This window comes from Mus musculus, chromosome X (assembly GCF_000001635.26).
Source record: "Mus musculus strain C57BL/6J chromosome X, GRCm38.p6 C57BL/6J".
Classification (NCBI taxonomy): domain Eukaryota; kingdom Metazoa; phylum Chordata; class Mammalia; order Rodentia; family Muridae; genus Mus; species Mus musculus.
Window position 1 is genome coordinate 103,723,565 of NC_000086.7, and position 22,143 is coordinate 103,745,707.

Here is a 22,143-nt window from a genome sequence, read left to right on the forward strand (position 1 = left end):
CTAAAATATTATCCCTATCAGGGATATATGGCTTTGTTTTTTGAGACAGGGTTTCTCTGTATAGCCCTGGCTGTCCTGGAACTCATTCTGTAGATCAGGCTGGCCTCGAACTCAGAAATCCACCTGCCTCTGCCTCCTAAGTGCTGGGATTAAAGGCATGCACCTGGCCCAGGTATATGTTTTAAAAACTGTGCAGTATGGGCGGAGAGATGGCCAGTGGTTAAGACTGCTCTTCCAAAGGCCCTGACTTCAATTCTCAGCAACCACATGGTGTCTCATAACCATCTATAATGGGATCTGATGCCTTCTTCTGGTGTGTCTGAAGACAGCTACACTGTACTCATATAAATAAACTAAATAAATCCTAAAAGAAATCCTGTGCAGTACTGGATAATGAATAACGGGATTCATCCCTGGGCAAGGCAAAATGGTCACCCTTGAAGTCGTGTACATACAAACAACAAAAACAAATTCAGTAGGCTACATTTCTCTCTCCCCCACTCCTCCATGGAAGAACATAGGAGAGGTTATACGGAGGGAATATGATGGATGGAGGGGCTGGAAAGAAGAAAGGAAAGATCGAAGCAATGTAATTATGTTCTTAATAAAATATAAAAATAAATAAAAATTTTAATAAAGTTTCAATAAAGAAATAAATTGGGCAATAAAGTTTTATAAAATGCAAATGTTTGACCAGAATAACGTTTCCTTCCTTGTTCCTTGAGACAGGCTCTTGTATAGTCCTAACTGGATTTGAACTTGTAATTTAGCCGAGGCTGAGCTTTAACTCCTGATCCTTCTGGCTTTACCTCCAAAGGGCTGAAATTGCAGATGTGGGCCACTGGTCCCAGGTAAATTTTCTATTTAAAAAATTTCAAAGGAGTCAAACATTCCAAGAGAAAGAAAAAAATTTTAAGTTAAAACAAAGAAATATAGCCTGCTACATCAGTACCTGAAGAATAGCATGGTATGACACATGACTTAAGGGCCCTTACTAAGGAAGTTACCAGCAAGAATCAAGATGATGATGATGATGACGACGATTGTGACAACGACGAGGACAGTTATGAGCATATTGACAGTAAATGAGCATTCTTTGTCCTTTGCTGTTATGGCACTCAATTTTCTTTATTTTATAAATGCAGAGATAGCAGAAGTTTTCTAGAAATGACAGTCAAAGCTAGGGAGTTTCTAACTATTGTTCCCCATAATTACCTCTGCTTTTATATGGGCAAGACAAAGAAATTTTGACAAAGCAGTCGAGCTTGTGGGAGAGTTGGGAAGGATAAAACAAATGTTCTATCTTTCTAAAGAGACTGGGAAAAATTAGGGGTGGAACCCATAACTTTCCACGAGGCAGAAAGCATTATTTTCAACCCACAGCTGCATTGTGAAGCAAGTGCCTAATTACCAAAATAAATGTTCTGTTCAACAGAATCCCAGACTTTGAAGATGAACTATATTTAAATATCTCATCCATTCCTTTCACTCAGTAGTCTCAAAGTTTTTTTTTAACCTGATCCACTACCCCCAGGTTAGTGAGCCCCCCCCCCCCCAAGCTCATACTCGATGTGAACACAATGTTTCTATTCAGAAGACAGGCCTTTTATTTTTTCTGCCTAGCATCCTTGGGCTTTTGTTGAACCTGAACAACACAAAGTCAGAATCTTGGCCTTTTTAGTTGTACCCTGGACCAACTAGTCCTCAAAATTCTTTATCCTCCATTTTCCCCACTTAAGTGCTGAAATAGTGTTCTGGATCTTTACCCGGGCTCTCAAGCAAATGTCTTTGAAGTACAGAGAGACCTCTCAGAAAAGAACTCAAATGTGGCCCAGATTTTTCATTCCTTGGTTAACAAAACTCAAGCTCTTCAAACTCCTCCATCCCTGGAGTTAAAATAGAGCAAGAGGTACTCCAAAAGCCAAACTCTGTAAATGTACTGCAGGCTTTTTTTTTCTTCCGAATTCCTGTTATTGTCAGAAACTAATGAAGGATCACAGCAGGGTAAGTGGGAGATGGAAGGAAGAGTTAAGGGGAGGTGACATGGAGGTAGAGGTAGGTCTATTCAAGAACCACTGTGCCTTCTAACAGGGTGCACAGTGTAAGGAAAGCCTAACAAACAGGGTTAAAGATTTTATAAGGCTTACTTAGACTCAGTTCTAAGTGGAGAGAATACCACCATGGGCTAGAGCCTATGTTGTTAGATATGGTGCCATTTTTTCTTATTTCCCCATTTCTTCATAGTTCCCAGTACTTTGTGAAGAGTGTACATCTACATCGAATAAGTGAGGGTCACTGGAATGTTATAGGTGGAGCAGGTGGAGAGTATGGCAGGGGCTCAGGTCTCCGATTAAGGCATGTTGACACATCTGGCTAGGTGGTTAGCAGTCATTAATCAGATGCCTGAAAGCCCTATTTTAAAGGCATATTTAGGAGAAGGTAGTGAAGATACTTCTGGAGTCAGCTGGAGTTCCAGAGGGGAGAAACATCACACTCACTTTTTTTTTAAAGGACCAACCCCTGTCCTTATTCTCTCTGTGTCCAAACAGAATAGTGACCTTCCTCAGAGCTTCACATTATTTCTCCAGCCTTGGTCAGGGCCCAGTGTTAACTGCTATGTAATCATTTTCTTAGTGAATAAATGAAAATTTCTTGCTCAAGGAAGATGGCTCCAAATCTTTTTCTATTTCCCTCCCCTCTTCTGCCCCTCCCATCCTCTCCCTCCTTCTCTTTCTTCCCTTCTTTCTTTTTCCCTTCCTTCCTTTTTTTCCTCCTCCTTCTAAGTGTTTTGAGACAGGGTTTCTTTGTATAGCCCTGGCTGTCCCAGAACTTCCTGTGTTGACCATGCTGGTCTTGAACTCACAAAGATCCACCTGCTACTGCCTTGGAAACATTGGGATTAAGGGTGTGTGCCACTACTGCCAGGGTTCTCTTCTGTTTCTTAGCCCTGCTTAATTTTTGCAGTGCTTGTGGTAGAATCTAGGGCTTGTGCATGCTCAGCAAGCACTCTATCACTGAACTCTGTCCTCAGCCCCTTTTATATTTTCTGATATTGTATCAAACCACTCTTCCTCCAACTCTTAGTTCTTCTAAATCCATTTAATCACCATCTATTCATTGTGCTTGCTACTCAGCTCCAGATTTGCAGTGATTCCTGTGTTTAAAAAGTCCCAAAGTTAACTTTATATTTGATCTTTAAATTTGATTCTCCTAGTGCTTTCTACACTTGGGGTTGTTTATTTTGTTTTTAAAATGCATTGGTTCTTTCTTATGTGGTACAGCAGACTGGAAAATAGCTTTTCCTGAACATTTAGTATTTAAACCAATGAATTTTTATCCTTCTACACTTTGTCTCAACATAGCTAAGTTGAATAAGCTACAACCTTATAGTTTCAAAGCCTTTCAAGCCAACAATATCATTGAAAATATTTTAATCCAGAAGGTCCAGTGACAGGCCTAAAGTGGGATCCAGCTCAAGGGTAGGTTCCAAGGCCTGACACTATTTTATTTTATATTAGATTTTCGAGACAGGGTTTCTCTGTATGGCTCTGGCTGTCCTGGAAGTCACTCTGTAGACCAGACTGGCCTAGAACTCAGAAATCTACCTGCCTCTGCCTCCTAAGTGCTGGGATTAAAGGTGTGCGCCACCACTGCCCGGGTTAAGGCCTGACACTATTTCTGAGGCTATGGAGCACTCACAAAAAGGGACCTAGCATGACTGCCCTCCGAAAGACCCAACAAGCAGCAGAAAGAGTCTCAGATGCAGATATTTGCACCCAGCCAATGGTAATAAGCTGCTGATCCCTGTTGTTGACTTAGGGAAGGATGAAAGAAGCTGAGGATAAGGGCTATCCTGTAGGAGGACCAGCAGTCTCATTTAATCTGGACCCCCGAGATCTCTCAAACACTGGACCACCAAACAGACAGCATATACCAGCTGATATGAGACCCCCAACACACATACAGCAGAGGACTGTCAGGTCTGTGTTCATTCAGAGATGATGCATCTAACCCTCAAGAGACTGGAGGCCCCAGGGAGTTTAGAGGTCAGGTGGGGTGGGGGTGGGGACATCCATGTGGAGACAGGAGGGGTTGGGAGTAGGTATGGGATGTGGAACAGTAGGAGATTGGACAGGGGGTATAAAATATGGAGTGCAAAAATTAATTAATTATTAAAAAAGAAAATTTAAACAGTTAAAAAATAAATGAAAAAAAAATCCAATGTGATCAGGATATCAATTGAATAAAAATATAAATTATAAATAATAATTATTATTATCTAATATCTCTTGATATTTTATTTCTAACATAGTAATTATGTTATCATTTAGATAACATGGAGATGGGGTTGGGGTGGGGAGAAAGTGTGGGATGAGGAGCAGTCGGAGGGTGGAAGGGGGCTCGGGGAATGGAATATGGAATGTAAAAAATAAAAATATATATAAAAAGAAAAATTTTAATTCATACCCTATTATCTGGTCATTTAGTTTTGCTGAAATCTACTTCAATTTTTAGAGTAAAGAATCTAAGGAGTCTACTTCCTAACTTTACAGACTGAGACCCAGAGAGACTCACATTTAGGCCTATTCATGCCAAGTCTGAAATAGCAGGCTATGCCCAGTCTCAGTCCTCTGGGGTAACTGGGATATACTTAACAGCATATGGTATACTGCTTTTGTACCTCAGGCTTCATAGAATCACCAGATATCTACTACACAGCTGACACAATGCTACAAATTATTTGACCCAAGTTTACCTTCTCTGGGAGAACTATGAGTTGAAGAAGTTTCCTCAATTTTCCTCTGAGGAAGCTGGCTTACCCAATATAGAGTCTGGCTATCAAACATTCATCTGAATGTGGGTATGAGAAAGAGAAAGAACACAGGCAGGCAGACAAACAGTAAGGAAACAGGGAAAGAAGGGCTCTTCTCAGGACTGCGGAGTCTTTTGGTGGTGATCTCTCTCTCTCTCTCTCTCTCTCTCTCTCTCTCTCTCTCTCTCTCTCTCTCTCTCTTGAGACAGGGTTTCTCTGTTAGCCCTGGTTGACCTGGAACTCACTCTGTAGATCAGGATCACCTTAAGCTCAGAGATCCCCCTGCCTCTGCCTTCCAAGTGCTGGGATTGAAGACATGTGTCACCATTGCCTGCCCAGAGCTACAAAATCTTAAAGATAAAAAAAAAAAAAAGCCTTAAGAATCATAGAGGGGCCACCAAATGACCAGTCCAGACAACCTGATGACAAATCCATATAAATACATCACAAGTAAAATATAAACAAATGTTCTTCATAAAACTGGGGTATCTTGGCATGGTGGCTCACTTCTGTAATCCTTCCACTTAGGAAGCTTAGGATTGGACGGCCAGCCTGGGCTACAGAGTGAGGCATTGTCTGAATTCCCCCTCAAGATCTTCCAAAATCTAATAGTTAAAAAATTTAACATTTAAGCTAACAGAATCAATAATATATAAAAAGGATAAAACATCATGAAGTAGAATTTATTCCAGAAATACAGCCATTTCAACATCCAAAAATTAATTGATGAACTATATACTTAGTTTAAAATGAAAACTATGTAATCATGCTACTAGATAAAGAAAAAAACAAGTGACAAAGTTCAATAACTGTTCAAGACCAGAAGAGCTCTCAGCAATCTTGAAATAGAAGGTAACTTTTCCAACCTGACAAAGTCAATTATGAAAAACCCACATCTAACATCATGCTTCATAATGAGAGGGTACCTGTTTTCTATTTACAGTACTTTAGCTAGTGGCTCTTGCTAGCATACTAAGAAGCCAAAGGAATAGAAAATACACAGATGGGAAATGAATTTTAAAAAAATGTCCAAGGACTGGAGGGATGGTTTAGTGGTTAAGAGCACTTGTTGCTCTTGAAGTGGAACTGAGTTCAGTTCCTAGTACTGACATGGTGGCTCATAGCTATCCACAACAGCAGTTCTGGAGAATCCAACACCTTCTTGTCATCTCTAACATTGTCCAACTTCTGAGGGTACCAGGTATATATGTAGTGCATGTATGTGTGTGTGTATATACATGTATATATGCTTATATGTATACATATATATGTAAAACTTTTATTCACACAAAATAAATATAAAAAAATTAAATTGTGTAAAAGATACAAAGACATACTTCATCAGAGAAGATATGTAGCAGCTAAAAGTAAAGGAAAGATGTTTGGTATCATTGGTCACTGGAGAAATTCAAACTAAACCCCACAAAGAGTCTACTACATACTGATGAAAACATCTAACATTTCAAAACTGACCACTCCCAATGTTGAGGAGGATTTAGAAGTGCTAGAACTCTCAGTTCCACCTGCATGGTTGCTGTAAATATAAAATGCTTCAGTTTCTCAAATACTTAAAAATAGACATAGCAACCCCAAAGAAACAGAATGACAGCCTGTTTCAAAAAAATAGAAGGAAGAGAGACAAAAACAAGGAAGAGAAGAGAAGAGAAGAGACAGAGAGAGAAAGCACAGACTTTGTATGTGGATGTTCATCATAATTATACTTGTAATAGTAAAAAAAAAAATCCTCTAATGTGGTATATCCATGCCAAGAGATACTACTCAGAAAACAAAAGTGAAGTGTTGATATCCAATGTGATCAGGATATCATGGGGCAATCTCCAAACATCTATGGTAGTGAAAGAAAGCAGAGTAAAAATACCTACTTAAAAATTATATGTTTTATATACTAGTCTTTTGAGATTAGGTTTCTCTGTGTAGCCCTGGTTGTCCTGGAACTCACTCTGTAGACCAGGTTGGTCTCGAACATATGGAGACTTCAGCCTTCTGAGTGCTGGGATCAAATGGGTGCACCACTGCTGCCTGGCTAAAATATCTTTTTTCCCATTCCCTTTATATAAAATTCTAGAAAATCAAACTAATCTAGGTGACAGAAGTCCAGTGGCTGGGGAGAGGTCTTTGGAGATGATGTATATTCTTGCCATCTTAATTATAGTGATGGCTTCATATGCCTATGTATGTAAAACCTTTTCATCTCGTGTGGTTAGATATGGCTGTTTACTTTATGTCAATTATGCTTCCGTAAAACTTTTTAAGACATGACATTTTCCTATTATGAATTTTGACAATTAGAAAATTAGGAAACTGCAGCAAAAGAAGCATATCTATAATTCCAATCACTTGGTAGCAAGTAGTTTAACTTGATATGCATTCTTTCAGATCTTGACACATACATTTGTATCATTTTGTTAAACACAGCATATATATGGTACATGCTATTTATGAAACTTTGAAATCTTATGCATGTTTTAGGGACTTTTCCATAATAACAAAATTCAATACTCCTCCAAAATAAAGCTGGAAAGAAGCACAGAATGATGGCAGGCAAGCAGGCAGGCAGGAAGCAGGGATGGAAGGATAGAGGAATGGAGGGAGGGATAGGGATAGAGGGAGCATGGAAATGAGGGAGGGGAACTAATAACAAATGTCAGAACGTAGATGAATATCAAAACAGTGGAAGAAGCCAATTGCTGCCTAAGATACATATTGTATTATATGATCCCAGCTATGAAACCTTTAGAAATACAGAATCATCAAGTGATGAAAAGTACATAACTGGCTGGGACTGGAGAGATGGCTCTGAGGGTAGCAAATGCCAGTGGTACACATCTGCAGTCTCAACACTCAGTAATCCCAGCAACTCCTCCAGTGAGATTGCAGCAGAGGAAAGAGAACCCGCCTCGAGCACTGTGGACCAGCCAGCCTGAATACATAGCAGCAGAAACCAGAGAGACCTTACCTAACAAGGTAGTAGGCAAACCAACTGGGTAAAGTCCTCATATGGCCTGGAACCCACCGGAACTCCCTCATCAATAAACAAATGGTCAAACAAATACATACACATTGAAAGACTATCATCTTCTGTGATTGTTGTGGAGGAGGAGAGGTGCAGAGAGTTGGGTAAAAATGAAAAATTATTGAAAAAAAAAAGAGGAAAATTGAGGGGTGATGCCTATGCCCATGACCTTGATTGTGGTGGTAGTTTTCTGGTTTGCACAGATGTCAAAACTCATCAAATTGTACTCTTGAAAAAAATGTGTGGTTTGCTGTATGTTAATATTTCCTCAATAAAGGGTTGAAGAAAACCACAAAATTACAAGTGAGGAAATTGAGGGTTAGAGAGGGCACAAACTATTGAAGGACACACAGCAAGTCCATTTCTGAGCCAGGACTAGAAACCTCAGTTTTGGACACCCAGTCTGATGTTGCTTCTTTCCCCACAGCACAGAGCCTGATGCGCTCCTGGTAAGAGTGCTCTCCTCAGATCTTCTTTGCCTCTGTCTCATCCTTCCTTCCGTGTCTCTCTCACCTGGTGCTCATGGGAAGTCACTGGTTCTTCCTCACCTCTGCTTCAGGTCTACTTTTCTCTTTCCACCCACCCGGCCATTCACCATGACTTCTTTTTCCTAAGACACCAAGTAAATCTTAAATTGCCTTTCCTGCAAGCTTGCTTGCCTTTTGGGCTGTTTTTCTACTTCTCAGTTAGGTGATGACTCTATGGCCTTGGTACCCTTGGACTTAAGGCCAGTGATTGCCAGCTTGGATGTATGTCAAGGTCTCCACTGTCTCACTTCCAAGCTCCCTGTTTTATGTCACTAGGCAGCTACAGGCACTAAGCCAAGGCTGATCGATGATCCATCCCCCGCTGTTTACAGATGGTGACATGAGGCCCACAGACTTTGTTCATTGCAAAGTAGGAATGAGGTCTCAGTGTGCTTGCAGCAGGCCCTTTCTTCCTCTTCCCTGTCTGCTTTTTGTCCCCATTAGCACCCTGCCTCATAGCTTCTAAGTGCTGGCTTGGAGGTCTCATTCTGAGCAGAGTCCATTGTAGCAGAGAAATAAGGAAGTGAGCCCATGATCCAGAAGGAATATAAGTGTGCTTGCTGTTGCACTGAGTTTGGCAGTGGTGCCTAGAGCTCACTAGGTGCCTGCTTCCTGCCAGGTTAGGAAATCTCTACAGCTTCTTTGGGAACACGTGGCTCCTCCAATACATTTTCCAACCACCAGAAAATGGAGCATTGTTAGGTGGCCAACTTTCTAAATTCTATATTGTGGTTTGAACAGATCATGCTCTCTCCTAAGCTCGTGTTTTGGATACTTGCTCCCCAGCTGCTGGTGCTACTTGGGGAGGTTTCAAAAACTGAGGTGGGAAGGCCAAATTGGAGGATGCAGGACACTGGGGACAGGACACTTTGAGGGCAAATTATCCTCGGCCACTTGCAGTCATACTCCTTTGTTTCCTGGTCGTCTATGGTGTGAACTGACCTCTTTCACCATGTCTTCTCTGCCATGATGGACTGAGCCATCTGAACTCATGAGTGAAAAATAAATATACTTTCCTTCTTCAAACTTTTCTGTCCTGGGTTATGTAACTGATGATGTATGCTGCTGTCAGGATGCACCAATGCTTAGGTATAACTATAAATAAGAAAGAATAAAAGAAGCCTGTCTACTCTGAGACAGTAACTGGATTGGGTCTCACCCTAACCTTTGAGGACACTTCTAATCAACTGAAGCAGCCAGTTTTGGATAGTTGACTCTTAACCCCAATGGATGGTGATCTCTTTGCTTCCAGAATCAGCATTCTTTACACTTGTAGTTTTAGGGAGGAAACCTGGAATGGCATGCCTGGGGCAGATGACAAAGTAGTCTGTCTAGAAAGACTGGCTGCCAGGATCGATGTGACTTTGATCTTCACAACCGAGTCACGAGTTCATATTGACAGCATGGTTATGGACTGCTGTTAGGATTTCATGAAACATCACAGTGCAGAGAAAATCCCAAGTGGTCACTTAGGCCGTATACTCTTGCCTGTGATCAGGATTCTGCAGATAATCCCTGACACACTTGGATTTCTTGTTAGAGAAGAGGGATGGAGCGAAGGGAAAGAGGACAGAGGACTTGGGAAGAATATGGCCCGAGTTCAAGGGCTACTGTCCCTTTTGGCTAAGTGTTTTCTTTAGACATTTTTTTTGAGACAGGGTTTCATACAGCCTCAGTATCATTATGCAGCCAAATACGACCTTAACTTCTGAGCCCCTCTGATTTTGCTTTCCAAAATGCACAGGCAGCATGGTGCCTGGTTTAAATGGCACTGAAGACTGAGCCTACAGCTTTGTGCACTGAGGCATACCTCCAGCCCCAAGCTGAGTGTTTTCTGAGGGGAATGGAGAGAATGAGGGAAAGAGCAGAGGAAGGTAATCAACATTCTCCCCAGGCCAGAGGGCACTGCAGTAGTTACCAATCTGTTACCCAACTGAAATGTTTTCTTAAGCTGCACAGCAGCGGTCCTGCAGCCTGCTGGGCCTTGGACCAATACTGGAGGGTTTGGGGTTGGCTTTATCTTTCTGTGTTTCTGTAGTGATAAATGCGCAATCTCTGCAGTCAGACAGGCATGGTTTGTCATTTTGTTGGCTTTGAGTGCTAGAGCTGGAACCCAGGGTCTTGTCTACACTAAGCACACACGTGGCCCCTGAGGGGCACTCCCAGACATGGCTTTAAGGACGGTACCCATGTACTTACTGTTCGACCTTGAACAATTCGCTTCACACCTCTCTGCATCAGTTTCAGAATCTGGGGACTGGGCCTCATAAAAGTAAACAATTAAATAAATATTGTTTTGTGCCGATTAAGAGATCTGGCAACTAGAAATTAAATATTATCTTGGGATAAACAGATGACTCACTTGAGGCAGCAAATAAAGGAAAACCCGTCCCCTCCCCCACTGCAACAACCCTCCATTCGCTAGCCCAGGTTTGTTGAGTAGCTGTTATGAAATAGGATTAATGATTGCTTAGAGCAGTAGGTCCCCAGAGCACCCCACAGGTTTCAATACACCCATAACACTGAAGTGTGTCAGTGGCAAGTCTGACCACTGACAACTAGGAGCCTGGGTTTCTTAGGGCCAGCACAAGGAGAAGCTGTGGCCTAGGCTGAGCACTGGCTCTTTGCCTGAGAAGCACCTCAGCAGTGGTGGCAGGGTTGGCAGAGGGTGAAAGTTCAAATCCCTTCATCTAGTTCAGTCTGCTAAGAGGAGCAAGTGACCAAAAGGATGGATGAGCAGCAGGCAAGGAAAGCAATACTCACAGACAGCAGCATTGAGTAAGGCGGAGTCTGGAGGCTCAAGATAAACCTGTTAGTGAGGGGAAGGTTCTGACATTTTCGTCTTTTAATGTCAGCTCCAGCTCACCTTTGAACAGTCCTTTTGCCTTCTGAAGTCATTTTACAGTATTTCAGGAGATTCTCTCGCAGCACATGGGTAAGAAGGAGACAATCTCCTTCGGCACACTGCTCCTTTCTTCCTAGCAGTACTTGGGAGGACAGTACCCTGTCCAATTCCTCCCCTGTCAGCTGTGCTGTCTCATGTAATTATTCCAACAACTTCATAAGGGAGCTGGTGAGTGCTATGTACATTGCTAAAGACTAGGGCTTGATCAGTTGATGCTGTAATTTGGATATATTTTTGTCAGCGCTGAGGATGAAACACAGACCTACTGTATGCTACCTTGGTGTTACACCACTGAGTGTTGTGGAGGTGGTGGGAGTTGTTGTTTCTTTGGTTTATGAGTCTGAATCTTGGTATGTGTAGCCTAGGAGGGCCTAGCACTCACTATGTAGCCCATACTAGGCATAAAGTGGCACTTGTCAGGCCTCAGTCTTCTTAGTGCTATGATTAAAGTGTTTTGTTATTACAGGTGGGTGCCACCTCAGAACTTGCAGAGGCTCATGTGTTAGAGGCATGGTCTTTAGAATGGAGCTGTTGGGAGGTGGTAGAACCCCTAAGAGATATGACCCAATAGAACTTCGGGACATTGGGTTTATATTCTTGAAGTAGACAATGGGAGGCTAGTCCTTTCTTCCTCTTCTTTCTCTCTTTCACTCCTGGCCACAGAGCGGGTGGTTTTGCTGGTTTACATACTACCTGCTATAAAAATCTCTATCTCCATGTGTCCAAAATTAACAGGGACGAGCTATATGGGCAGGAAGCTACAAACGATATGAGCCAAAATTAACCCTTTTCTCCTTGGAGGATTGTGATATATATATATAATTAAAACATTCTACTGCCATTATAGTGCACATGGCTATAAGTGGTAGAGCTGGGCTTCCAACCTGGCTCAGATTGACAGTGAAGTTCATGCTCTTGGTGACTGTGTTGTGTGTACTCTGCAGAAGTACTTTGTCTTACGAAAAGGAAGAACTCAAGGCTAAGTGGGTTGAGTGGTTTGTGAAGAGCTAGTGGGCCTAATTTTGTATCTTCCTGCCCTGCCTCATATTTATCTCCCTTATTCTCAATTGTATCATCAAAGGTGTGCTTTCCTATCCATGGGTATTATGTTCCACACACATATGGTCACCATGGCCTTGGAATGCCAGAGCATGTAAATATGTAAGGTGGCCTTATTCTAGCAAGGTCAGAGTTATTTATTTTATATATATATTTATTTATTTATTTATTTACTTATTTATTTATTTATTTATTTATTTATTTATTTATTTATTTATTTAGTGATTATGATTAAGGTGTTTTGCACCACTCTGTACGTGGACTAGCCAAGGTGGAAAGAAGGCAAGCAGCTTACTTCAGGATCCCTGCTGTACCAGGATCAGAGAAATTCCTCGAAGTTCTTAACTTCCAAGTCTGGGCTTGCTTCACTTGTGTATCTATGCATGTGCCCACAAAGCAACAATGAAAGCAATATGGGGCCTAAGGAAGTAGACAAAAGAACCCCAGTCTGCCCTCAGTCTCTTTTAAATCGGATCTATGGAGTCCTCCTGGCAAGGGTAAAGGGAACTGCTGCACAAGTCAGGTGGCTGAAGAGAAGGTCATGGGCTCACAGGGGTAAGATTCTTGAAAGATTATATCCCTTGGGAAAATTGACAGAAGAGAATACCAGGGTTTTAAAGGCTAGAAGCATGTTTCTGTAGAGGCCCTGTGGTATTCTGGGGTGGGGGTAGAATGGGGGTCATAGCCCAGACAGAGCTGTAAACACATTCCCATCCTAGCCCAAAGCTATGAGCCAATACTGAGTAAGAACCTGACAGGCTCAGGGATGCCATGGCTTATGGAGTGTGCAAGCAAGAGGCTGGTGTACCTATGAAAGGAGTTTTGTCAGTGATCCCAAATATCAGACTGTGGACAATGCTTAGCTACCTCATCTATACCACCTGGTTTGGAAAATACTGGATTGGATCAACCAGTGCCATTGTCAAGGTTTCTTGTGGGGGTTAGAGAGAACATAAAGAACTCAGAGGGTATTTCATGGAAGCTTTCAGACGGAAGTGCTCCAGTATAGGCCTTATTAAGCCTGCAATAATTCACATATATTGCATTATATTTGCTTTCTTTTTTGCTATTTTTTGAAACGAGTTCTTGCTATGTAGCCCAAGATGATTTAAATTCTATCTCAGCCTCTCAGATTTTAGGATTCTGAGTGCACACAACTGTGGATGACAAGATTAGGAAAAGATTTAAGTTTTTGTTTTGTATTATTGAGACAGGCTCTATCTACACAGCCCTGGGTGTCTTAGTATTCATTGTGAAGACCAAGTTGGCCTTGAACTCATAGACATCCACCTGCCTCTGCCGAGTACTGGGATTAAAAGGTGTGCACCACTATGCAGTTTTGAAGATTTAGATCTTTATTTAATTTTATTTTGACTTCATTTTATTTTATGTGTATGAGTGTTTTGTTTTTATGTAGTCTGTTTACCACTTAGTTGCCTGGTACCCACCAAGGCCAGAAGACATAATTGAATCCTCTGGAACTGGAGTTAGAAACAGTTGCGGGCTGCCATGTGGGTTCTGAGAATCAAACCTGGATCTTCTGGAAGAGAGCATTCAGCGATCTTAACCTTTGAGCCATCTTTTGAGCTCCAGTATTTAGACCTTTAGACACTGGATATCCTATACAAGGTCCAAGTGGAATGCTAAAAGCATTTTATCTAATGACTGTGGTTGACTTTCCTCTTCCCAGTTCTAGAGGTTTAAAATATCATGATAGGCAGGCCTCATTGTTTTGGCTTCTGGGGATGGTCTTCTAGTTAGCATAGTCCTTTGGTGATACGGGGCATCGCATAGCAAGAGCTAAGGAGTGTGTATGCTTGTCTCCTCTGATTTGTCTCTTTCTCCTCTTGCTGCCTTGCAAGAGAGATTTAATTTAAACACACAAAACTTGAGGATGGATACAAACTCAAGCCATCATTGTTTATAGAAAGATGGGATTAGAAACTACACCAACAAAACTGGTGTCAACAATTTCTAGGAAGAGGGAACCCCAGTCTAAGCACCTGTGATGGGGGCAGAAATATGACTGAATTCTGCAAGTGAGATTTGGAAATGACATTTTGAGCTCATTCAGATCAACCTAGGTTCATACATCATGAAGAGATTAAGGACCTGAAAACACACTCCTCAAAATCATCATTTTTTAATGCCAAAGGGACATATTTCTTTGCTACTGCACAAAGCCTTACACTATGAGAATGACAAGGGACTCTGGTTGTAGGGGTCAGAAAGTAAGCCGAGAAAGACAGCAAGGTTTTAAACCAGCATCTGCACCCCAGATAGTACATGAAAACCGGTCCCCAAATGTTTCCTGGAACCAAATGCTTTCTTCATCCTTTGGAAGGGAGACGAGATTTGAGGGAACATTTTGAAGTCACCAAGGTCCGAGCTTCAGGTGCTTGGGAGTGCTCCACAGTCCTTTCGTACAGTGGGCATGCTGTAGGAAATAGGTCTGATTCTCTCCTAGAGTGCCCACCTGGCCGGGTGGAGTGGAGCAGCAAATACTAGAAATGGTCAACCTTCCTAGATCCCATTATAGGCTGCTGCTTTCCATATGGGTGGCTTTCCCTAGGGGCCAGGGTGGGGGAAATGGAGTGAGTCAATGAGCCCTGAGGTGAAGAAGAACAGAATAGAATGCCATGTTCTTTCAAAGGGCTAGGCTCTAGGGCAATAACAAACTTTTTCAGAAAAAAAAAAACTTGCATAAAAGATTAACCATGCATTTGAGTTTGAGGTTCAGAAGAAAAAGAATATGACTGTATTCTGGATGAAGTTTTGCAGTCAGTAATACCAGGCTGTAGAAGAGAATGAATGTGTGTGTGTGTGTGTGTGTGTGTGTGTGTGTGTGTGTGTGTGTGTGTGTGGCAGAAGGGGGTGGGAAATGACGCTTCAGAATGAGAAGTGGATGTCGGTACCTCCAGAACTACATTCTAGTTAAGAAGAGTCCATTTGACAAACGTGGGCGTCCTGGAGATCGAAGCTGAGCTGTTTCAGAGCAGAGCTGGGTGCCAGATGGCTGGGTATCAGGGAGTATCAGGTGGCTATCATGCAGCAGCACCGGGTCTTGCTCGTGTACCTACTTCCTCAAGGGCTATAGCTGCCTGGCCTCCCAGCTCATCCACTCTACTGACTTGTGCTATTATCCACAGAGACCACAAAAAGCACTCTTGGCTCTGAGGCCTAGGAGAAGAATCCCTCTGACCTCTCCCCTGGGCTGCTTGCTCTCTGCATTGCATGCCAAGCCCAGGAAAATGCTATCACTGATAGGACACAATTAAAGGCCAAGCAAACTGCTCACTCTGTTACCTTAGCCTCTCTGGTGAGAGATGGGTTTGGGGACACTAAAGAATGGTGTGGCAACTGAGTACAGAGCTGAAGCTCTGCTCAAACGAAACCTAAAGGCTCCCTTCACCACTCTCCATATCCCGTTAGGCAAGTAACGTAACTCCTTCATACTTTACTTTTCCACTGGGAAAAAAACAGGAGAAATTGTCACATCACAGGATGGAGGTAGAAGGTGCAGGAGTGGGAGGAACACACATACTTTATCATCTAAAATCCTGCCAATTTTGAGAGGAAAATTTAACTTTAACAATTAAAACTGGATAAGAACCATAAGCTGGGACATTCAGTCTTTCTATTTATACATTTTTTTTTCTTGAAGAAACTTGATTTCTGCAATATATTTCTATGTAACTTGGCACAGATGGCCTCCTTCTCTGGAGCTCACAATGTCCATCTTCAATAAGAGGTAAATAGAGAATGCAAAGAGTACTATGGGAATTACATCAGCATTAAGACAGACCTCTTAGCACAGGGATGCAGCTTCAGCTGCTGTGGCAGCTGCTGAGGCAGGAAGGTCTTGGGTTCCAGGCAACTTACTGAGAGTCTGGCTTGAAGCAGCAACAGTGTTTAGGGGATTGCAGATATAGCTCAGAGGACTACTTCTCCCATCATGGGTGAGGTGCTAGCTGCCCTGGTATGTAGCACACAAAAATAAAGGCACAAAAGTTGGTAACTGTTTCAGTAAGGCTCATTAGGGATGGACTTTATCCCAATGAGCTTGGCTTTTAATTACTAATGACTGAGTAAAATAAAGGTTCCCAGCTCTTGAGCACCTAGAACAAGGGCAAGAGACTGGTGTTCTTTGGTCCTCAGCTTCATGCAATGAGAAAGAGGAGGCCGGATGCTCACTCAGAATTCTCCATCACCCAAGATGCTACAGAGGTGGGGCTTGTCATATGAGAAGCTGAAACCCTAGGTCTCCAAGTTCTGGAGATGTAGTGAGACCACTGCTTTCTATGAAAGAGGGTCTTGTTTTCTTAGGGTAAGCAGCAAAGTAAGGCATTGGGGGTAGATGGGGAGAGAACAGATCCAAAACCTTATCCTTAGAAAATATAATGTCCCAACATCCAAGTATTTACAAACCAGTCTGACAAAAAAGACTCAGAGGCTGAGTAATGGCACAGGCAGTTGAAAGGAATCAGTTCTTGAGGTTTTCAATGAAAGATTCGGTAAAACATGGCTTACTGGAAGCCATGTGTCACAGGGCTTAATGAAAACAGAGCCTGCAAGACAAGCTTTCTGTAATACACTTGGGTAAAGGGCCCACGGAGGGGCAAAACAGATGCTGGGCCTGAGCACTTGTATTTTAATTGCTAAGACCAAGGGCACCTAAATCAAAGATACAGGTTTGAGGAAGAAAAAATTCTGGGCCTAAGTATCAAACCATTCATTGAACTTCTGCCATGTATCCAGGCTCCTAACTCCATATTTCATATCACTAAAGGTGGTGAGGTGGTGGTGGTAGTGGTGGTGGTGGCATTGAGGTCACAAGCAACTTCTAGGTTGGGAGTACAGTTGTTAGTGAGGCAGTTGACTACCATATAGAAAGCCCTAGAGTGTACCCAGCAGCACAGAGAGAAGAGGAGGGGAGGGGAGGAAAAAGAAGGGAAGGGAAATGAAGGGAAGGGAAGAGAAGAGAGGATGGGAGGGGAGGGTATAGGAGGGAGAGGAGAGAAGAGAGGAAGAAAAAAGGAGGGAGAGGAGGAGGATCGAAGATATTTTACTTCTGCTTTAAAAAAGCCACAGAAGCCTCGAGAGTAATCTTAGAGGGCAAAACCTGCTCCTTGAAAAAGTGCAGACCCAAAGATGGGAATAGTCTTGTCCCCAAGACCCAGAAGCAGCCCAGTTCCTGTAGCAGTCTTTGAAGACCACTCACATCTTTGGCTTCTCTTGTCTGAATTGAATAGGGAACACTGACTGCTCCCCAAGGTTAATTTCCTGACAGTTCAGAACTGACGTGACAAGCGACAGACACATCCTGGATGGGGTCCACAGCACGGTGTTGTCTCAGTGGCCTGAGACAGGCTCTGCCGGGTTCTCACTGCCTGGTGCCTTCCTTCAGCCTGGGAGGAGCTGAGTTTGCATGCTTTTCACTAGCTGGGCAGCAAGTTCCAAGAAGACCCACCAAGGGCCTCTTGCTCACTGTGCACTTCCCAGCAACACAGTCCCTGATGAATAAATGAAGCTGCCAGAGTCAGGCTACAGTTCCAGCTTTGGCATCTGGTATTAGTATCTGATATGTTTATGACCTGTTTCTTGCTCTCCCTCCCTCCCCTGCCGTGTGTGTGTGTGTGTGTGTGTGTGTGTGTGTGTGTGTGTGTGTGTGCGTGCGTGCGCGCGCATTCTCTCTCTCTCTCTCTCTCTCTCTCTCTCTCTCTCTCTTTCTCGGCTCCTGAGGTGGGTTTCAAATGTTGTGGATTTTGAGACAGCTTCTCACATATCCTAGGCTGCCACAAACTTGTTATGTGTTTGAGGATGACCTTGAATTCTACCCCCCTGCCTTCCCCCTCCCAGGCGAATGGCAAGTGGCCAGCCTGTCCCATGATGACTCACCAACATGCTTCCTGGAGGCTGTTGTCTCCTCAAGCATGGGCTCAAGAGCAGGGAGTCTTCGAGCTGGGGAAATGTCTGTTTCCAGTGCAGGCATTTTGGGGACAATCGGTATCCTTATCAAGACACAGGACTTGGTCAGAGGAAACAAAGCTCAGAGACAGTTAGGGAGCAAGCAGGAAGAGCCTCCCTGACAGAAGGTGATTAAAACCTAGGCACGGTTTATGCACCAGGGAGTGTGTATGGCTCTCCAGCTGAGATTGTAGAAACCTCAAAGCTCATGGGGCCCTAGAGAGTTGCTGGCCTCTTCGCTGTAAAAATAAGGAAACAGACCCTGGGAGGGGAAGCGATCCATGCAGGGACTGAAAGAAGAATACTGTCTGAGCAGAGACCAGGACCTGTTGCTTGGCCTCTTCAGCTACAACAGGTCCCTGTTCTCCAAGATGAGGGAGCCTCTCACCTCCAGGACAGAGCCCTGAATCTACAGTGTCTTCCCAAATGGGGAATGACTTGCTGTAGCTCTCAGAGGAAGCCAGAGGCATTTTTCCAAGATACCGACGTCTAGTAGCTGTTGCATGGAGTCTCCTGGCCTTTTCTGAGTGTCTGATGGTTGATCTTGCATAAAGACTAGGATTTCTCCTCAAATACTGGCTTATACTTGCAGTTCATCTCTCGCCCAAGGAAGACCTTCACTCAGGCAAACAGGCAGATGGTTTACCACGTGGGAAACACCTTCCTAATGTCTCTGGTAGCTCACTGAAGAGGGGACACAGTCACTCAGGAATCAGGTTCCCAAAGTCATCACATTCCGGGGAGCTACTCAAGGACAAACGCCTGGGAGGAGAGAGGTGAGAGGAAAAGGAACTATGCTGGCCTATGACATCTGCTAGGGAAGACCCAGAGAGGCCTAGGGGTGATTGGGGTGGAGGCCCTCTTTGTCCTCTTTCCAAGGGCTTCCTTTAAGGCTGACATAAGTTAATCCAACTCTAGGGTTCTGTCACCTCTTCACCTCACTGCTCTGACTCTCAGCGCCATCTTGGAACTGAGGACCCTGCATGGCCTTAAGTAGCATAAGGCAGAGCTCCCGCAGGTCTCCGGAGGAGCCTGAGGACCAGCGGTTCCTGTCACTCAGTCAACTCTGGAGAACACACTTATGGAAGAGTGTGTGCACTGTGGAATTTTTCCATGGGTGACTACCCTGTGCTGGAACCCTATCAGAGAGCATGAGGAAGGCACTTCTTTCTCTTTTTCTTCACCCATCTCTCTGCCTCTCTTTTTGGAGGGTCTCTCTTCTGTATAGCCATGGCTCTTCTAGAGACTCCCCTTTTAGAACATGTTGGCTTTGATCTCACAGAAGTCTACCTGCCTCTGCCTCCCAAGTGGTGGAATCAAAGGTGTTTGCCACCAAGCCTACCTGTGCAACCTTTTCTTGGTGTTGCTTGGGCAAGGATGTAGAATCTTCTAGTGTTGCCCACTGAAAAAAGCACACTAGTACATTTCACGACACCAATGAGCCATCAGGCATTTGACACTCAGGATCGGATGATGTGTTAGGATAGCACTCATCCTAGGTCTTATCATGACAGCAAGGCTGAGTGACAAGAGTTCTTGTCCTTCTGGATTGCATCCTGAAATTCCTAGGGATCCAGTGCTGAGATGAATGTCTGGGAGCTGACCATCTCTAAGGCTGGGCGATGTGTACAGGAACCCTTACATTTTTGTGATTAGGTTTGCTGTTTTCTGTGACAGCCGGTTTTACTGTGGGATACAGAAAGTTGTCAAGGAAGGTGTGTACCCAAGTGTGGTTACCTGGCCTCCTTGGGAAGGCATTTGGTGTGGTGAATAACCCCCACAGAGGTGACAGGAACCCTCTGTGTGTCACTCCCTGTGCACTAGCAGCACTGTGGGTGTGCAGGCAGCAGCTTGTGCCTGGAGACGGCTAGCATGCCCCTTCTCTTCAGCCCCCTCATTCTGGCGGCAGCCATGCTACCCCTCAGTCTGTGGAGGCAGGTTTGTGTGCTGGGCAGTGGACGAGAGAGGCCAAAGCCTGTTCCTTGGGAGGAATGGAGGGAGAGGAGGAAGAAACTCGCTCAGAGGCAGGCATGAGCCTCTGAGTTGAACCTGGGGGAAGAGATGGCTGAGTCTCCTGATGTAAGTTCCTGCGCCTTCTTTTCTGTAGTTACTATCAGGGCCCTTTCCACTCCTCAGGGAGCCATCAGCTGCTGTTTCTGTCAAGATGTGGGACCTCTGGGAAAATATCCATTATCATGACAGAGTCAAATTCTGGAAAGGCCTTTCCTGGTGCTCCTGAACTCTTAACTATTTCAAAGATTCTGGGAAAGTTGGCCAAGTAGTAATTCTCCCTAGGTGATCCCCTGGGCTGTGACCATCTCATAAGGCAGGAGGCCCCTTCACGTGTGGGCAATCATTTCTTTTATTGTTTAAGAAAGAAAGCACAAATCCTCATGGGCTGTCTGCTGGCCTAGCAGTCTCAAGGAGGCTAACTATCTCAGGGATCCTATGTTGTGGCACTGACCCAGGCTTAGCTGTGTGAACCTAGGCTGCTCCAGAAAACCAGCTGGCCTATCTGTAGTAGTGATTTTTCTCCTGAAGTTCCTGTCTCAACTTTTTATTCTTGATGCTCTCACCTAGGGTTACAGGGTCAAGTCCCACCTGCAACGTCACAATGGAAGAACCACCACACAGTTACTGACTTCTGTCTCTCTCCGAGAAAGTTTTTCACAGCTAGGCCCAATCTGTTGTCATCATGATTTGCTTCTTACTGTCTTGGGCAATTTGATTCACAGGCCCTCCTGGTTGGCACTCTCATGGTGAGTGAGGTCATTCAGCCTTTTAAGATTCAGCAAGTGAGAGAGGAAGGATATAATGGCTTGAAAACAAAACCACCGGAGAAGGAGCAGTCGATAACTGAGCAAGAGCAGGGCCCAGACAGCCCCCTCTTTCTGCAGCATCCTTGTGGCTCCTGGTTGCTAGGAGCAGGCGCTTTTGTTGCTAAGCAACGGGAGCCTGGTGGATTAAAATCAATTTCCTGAGCTCACTGAAAGGGGGAGGGAGAGAAGATGGAATGCAGATGCCTTGGGGAAGATCTTTGCTGCCTAGAAGCCCTACTGAAAGATGAGGAAGGTGACTGTGCACCACCAGTACAGAGGCCTAGAAAGATGCTGGCAATTAAGGTGCAGATTAGAGCACTAATGAATGCTAGTGCTGCTCCTCTGGGAATTGGTAGTAAGTCCGCCACTCCCTCAGGTCTTTATGATCTGATTGGTCCATCATGGACTGGGCACAGATTTCCTTACAAAGAAGAAATTGGAGCTATTTAAGGTCTATGTGTTCTCAAGAGTCCTGGACTCTTGAGTCCAGGTGAATAGCAGCAACCATTGGCATATAATTCCCTGTCATTTGCTTAGATAATAACCCCAGTGAAAGGGGCTGGAGAGAAGGCTTGGTAGTTCAGAGCACTTGTTGCTCTTGCAGAGAACCTGGCTTTGGTTCCCAGTATCCGAGTCATGGATCTCAACCATTTTAGGGCATTCTGAACCCTCTTCTGATCTCTGCAGGTACCAGGCATGCACATGGCACAAGAACACACATTTAGGCAAAACACATAAAACAAACAAACAAACAAACAAAGCCCAATGAAACAAGCAAACAAAAACCCCAACCTTACAAAAAATCTCAGTGAGGACAGGATGTTCCTTTGTGACCCCTCCACATAGGCAACACTTTTTCTTCTGGCCCCTGTCATTGTCCCCGTGGCTACTTCCTGTGTGGTTTAAGAGAGTGATTCCAATCCATCTCTCTGTAGAGGTGTATAGCCCTCTCGTCTGTAAATTCCATACTCTATCTTAGTTATTTTTCTAGAGGGCAGACTGCAGTTAGAGAATATGAG

The 22,143-nt window shown here is 43.9% G+C and overlaps 1 protein-coding gene across 2 annotated transcripts in view; it reads right to left on the minus strand.

Moving 5' to 3' along the window:
* Slc16a2 (solute carrier family 16 (monocarboxylic acid transporters), member 2) overlaps positions 1 to 22,143 on the minus strand; it is a 124,575-nt gene that overhangs the window by 26,151 nt on the left and 76,281 nt on the right. The window contains exon 1 of one of the 2 annotated variants that reach the window (XM_030251272.1): positions 18,237 to 21,625. The exons of the other annotated variant lie outside the window; for it this stretch is intronic. Within the exon in view, the coding sequence (XP_030107132.1) occupies positions 18,237 to 18,330 (94 nt within the window). The 5' untranslated portion in view covers positions 18,331 to 21,625. Of the gene's footprint in view, positions 1 to 18,236; positions 21,626 to 22,143 lie in introns of those variants that run through there. 2 annotated transcript variants of the gene reach the window in all.